At 31.6% G+C, this 3,669-nt stretch overlaps 1 protein-coding gene across 1 annotated transcript in view; it reads left to right on the top strand.

The window, feature by feature from the left end:
* The window catches only part of LOC108688347 (potassium voltage-gated channel subfamily KQT member 1), a 38,042-nt gene that overhangs the window by 14,150 nt on the left and 20,223 nt on the right, over nt 1-3,669 (top strand). The window contains exons 3-6 of the mRNA XM_018194579.1: nt 60-150; nt 1,641-1,767; nt 3,074-3,249; nt 3,503-3,643. Of these exons, the coding sequence (XP_018050068.1) occupies nt 60-150; nt 1,641-1,767; nt 3,074-3,249; nt 3,503-3,643 (535 nt within the window). The remainder of the gene's footprint in view (nt 1-59; nt 151-1,640; nt 1,768-3,073; nt 3,250-3,502; nt 3,644-3,669) is intronic.

The raw sequence follows: 3,669 nt of genomic DNA, 5'->3' as shown, positions 1-3,669 counted from the left end.
TATATATATATATATATATATACACATACATCATTATATATATATATCTTTGTTTTCAGGTTCATGGTGGTATTGGTGTGCCTCATATTTAGCGTTTTGTCAACGATAGATCAATACAGTAACTTCGCAAACGAAACTCTGTTTTGGATGGTGAGTAGCTCGTATTCATTATTAAGTACAATAATATATAACGTACAACTGGATAGGATATTAAAAGCATCTCTGCATCAAATAATGTCAATAACACTATTTAAAGAAATACTGCAGAACTGCTAAATTAAAAGTATTCTATCGCAACCACATTGATTGTACTTTCCTTTGCATCAGTGCAAAGGAAAAAAACATACGTTTGACGTATACTCGTATAAAGTATGTGTACAGATTTAACGAAGCTTTTATCTAAAAGTTTTTTGATTAATGTAGAAATTTTTTTTTTAATATTGAAACAAATTAAACCATCCATTTGTCGCAATTGAAAATATTTTCTATACTTAATATTTCTATAGTTCTTTGTGCATATATATTGGAATTAAAAACTCGATAAAAATATCGATTCAAGAATTTTGCATATTATCTTTTTTTTTTATTTTTGTAATAAAATTTCAGTTATTGTATCTCTATTGTTTTTGATGTATGTATTTCTATTCTATATACTTTTCTATTCAAGTTTAAAATCCAACTTAATGTTTCGTCTCGAGGGAAGAATTAGGTGCATCTGATAGAATACTATCACCTATCTGTCATTGTACTCTTTCCAAGCACGAAACGTTAAATACTGACAGTGATTAAGAATTCATAAACAAGGGTTTGTAACGTTTCGTAAGAAAGTTAAAGCAAACTTCATTTAATTAATCTTCGAAAAGAACACTTTAAATTTGTTGGTTCGCCCTAGAATAGACTTTACAACAGTTCTCGACGACAAACTTTTTCTCTTCTTTTATCACCGTCGAGGTTGCATAAATGAAATTAATCCTCCCTCTCATCTTTTATCATTTAAAGAGAGAAAATTCTGTGAAAGTTTACACATCAAATTACGACTATCTTCGGTACAAATGTCGTTCATAAATCGGTATTCAATGTAAAAATCTTTGCTCGCGATTCTTTCTCACTTTTTCCACGCGAACGAAGAAAATAAGCGTGCATAAAGCACGAAGCTCGTCAATGTTCTGTATCATAAAAGAATATAGTATAAACCAGTTCTCAAGGATCTCGCCCACTTTGTTGTAATTCTAACGTCGACATCCTCGTTTTTCTAGGGCATCCCGTTCATACAACAGCGTTAGTACAATCGATACAATAGTCAACTCTATTCAAATGTTACCGTGTTCTTTGTATATTTATTTTAGAGATGAATTAGCCAACGTCTAGATTAATCTATAGAATTATTTCATTATATTGTCTCACTGACGTTGGATATATAATTGCCAATTTTGTCACGATTGCTATGAATTCAAATAAAAATCGGTATTCATAATCTATTCTTATATTTAAGACCATCTTAAGTATAGTCTTGAGATGTCATAAGTCGATAATAGAGCCGTATTAGCACCTTTACATAAGATAAGATTTTAAAATAAGAACCGATTATGAGTACTTTAATATCAAGTTCAAGATTGAGAGATCATTTCATTACTATTCAGGAAATATGTCTCGTGGTGTTCTTCGGAGTTGAATATTTGGTTCGATTATGGAGCGCGGGCTGCAGATCGAAATATATGGGCTGCTGTGGACGACTACGATTCATACGGAAACCGATTTGTATCATAGGTGAGTTGTTGCTCGTTTTCTCCTAACAGTGAGCCACGATCAAACCTTAACAGCCAAAATTAATCTGATATTTGCATTGTTCGATTGACACAAAATAGAATCTTGATTATCGTTCCTTTGTTTCATATTGTTTGTAGTATAGGATCGTTTGTGACCGTTGCTATTGACCAACTTTGTGATATTAAACTCTGGCCTTAATATCGAATCCATTTTACTAAAATCAAGATTGCGGCCGCTTTGTATCGCAATCATCGTTCTGTCAGATGCGTTTTATAAATGAAACACATACGAACATCGAAATTCCTCCCTTAATTGAAGACTCGCCTAAAATTGATCCTCTATTTCGTAAACTTTGTTATTACGTTGACGATAAATGCGTGATTGAAAGTTTAACAAGTAAAAACAAAAAGAAAACAAACGAGTTTATTTTTTTTTGCAATATTATCTGAAAAGCAAACTGCTGATCAAATCAATTTCCGTATATAATTAATTATCTATATATTTGTAGATATTATCAGAATCATTAAAGATTATGTCAGAACAAGATTTTCGCCATTTAAATTTCCTTATTACTATCTCATAATACGTATTCATGTATCTGCAATTTGCGGTAAATCAATTTGAATTAGTTGTGTTTTTTCGAAACTGAAAATACGGTAGTGTCTCGATGCTACGTTTATTTTATATCGTTTATTGTTGTCTGTGTGGTAAATAGTATCTGCCGGATTAAGTATTTATGTTTTTTTATCTCGTACATATCTTTCCAGCAGCTACCTCAAATAATTGAAAATGTACCGTATTTTACTTTATTTTGTCTGTAAGTGCAGAATAGTAAATGTCCGCAATGTGAAGAAAATGGAACATTATTATTAACAAGCCAGCGGAATTGCTGAGATTACACCTATTCCAACAATTTCATAATGCGTGATGGAAAGAGAATTGTTTTTAATCGTTAACAATGTACATTGTCGACGTATCTTGCAGATAAATAGTAACGCCGGATAAGACATTAATCGGATTACACACTTTACATATATCAATTGCTGCCGATTATATGCATACTTAATCGATATCCAAAAATATTTATTTTAATACACAATATATACACATTAGAATACATATGTGTATTTTGTAAATGAGTGTATTAAAATAAATAAATATTGCATTGGTATTATACTATATTTAATCGACAATATAAAAATTACCCTATTTATAATGATATACATATTAGATACGTTCGAATTTATCGCGATTATGTTTTTTTTTGTATTTATCACAAGGTACTTTTCTCATTTTTTCTTTTCAGATTTAATTGTCGTAGTAGCGTCCATGGTAGTCTTGTCGGTAGGAAGCAATGGTCAGGTATTCGCCACTTCTGCCATCAGAGGCATTCGGTTTTTGCAGATTCTGCGAATGCTTCACGTCGATCGTCAAGGTGGTACGTGGCGGCTTCTGGGTTCAGTGGTTTTCATACATCGTCAGGTATATCACCAATTATCGCGAAAATTGCCAAAATACACAAAAAGTTGACCTTAACAATGACTTTAATTTAACTATTTGTAAGTAAGGAAGTGTATATTTGTGTGAACACCCTTATGGGGATGGAAATATATAACAATTTCTATGTACTATATTTATGTACATTTTATTTAAAAAAAAAAATATATATATATATACTCACATGAAATTTTGATATTAATAGTTGCAAGACATTTTTATTTTTCTTATTTAACAGGAGTTGATTACAACACTGTACATTGGGTTCCTAGGCCTCATTTTCAGCAGCTATTTCGTATATCTTGCCGAAAAAGATGCAGTTGGACCGGACGGCAAAACAGACTTCGCAAGTTACGCCGATGCACTTTGGTGGGGAGTGGTGAGTTCGTCTTTTTGTTATTGATT

This window comes from Atta colombica, unplaced genomic scaffold (assembly GCF_001594045.1).
Source record: "Atta colombica isolate Treedump-2 unplaced genomic scaffold, Acol1.0 scaffold228, whole genome shotgun sequence".
Taxonomy (NCBI): Eukaryota; Metazoa; Arthropoda; class Insecta; order Hymenoptera; family Formicidae; genus Atta; species Atta colombica.
Note: the sequence above shows the minus strand (reverse complement) of the source record. Positions and strands in the feature narration are given on the sequence as shown.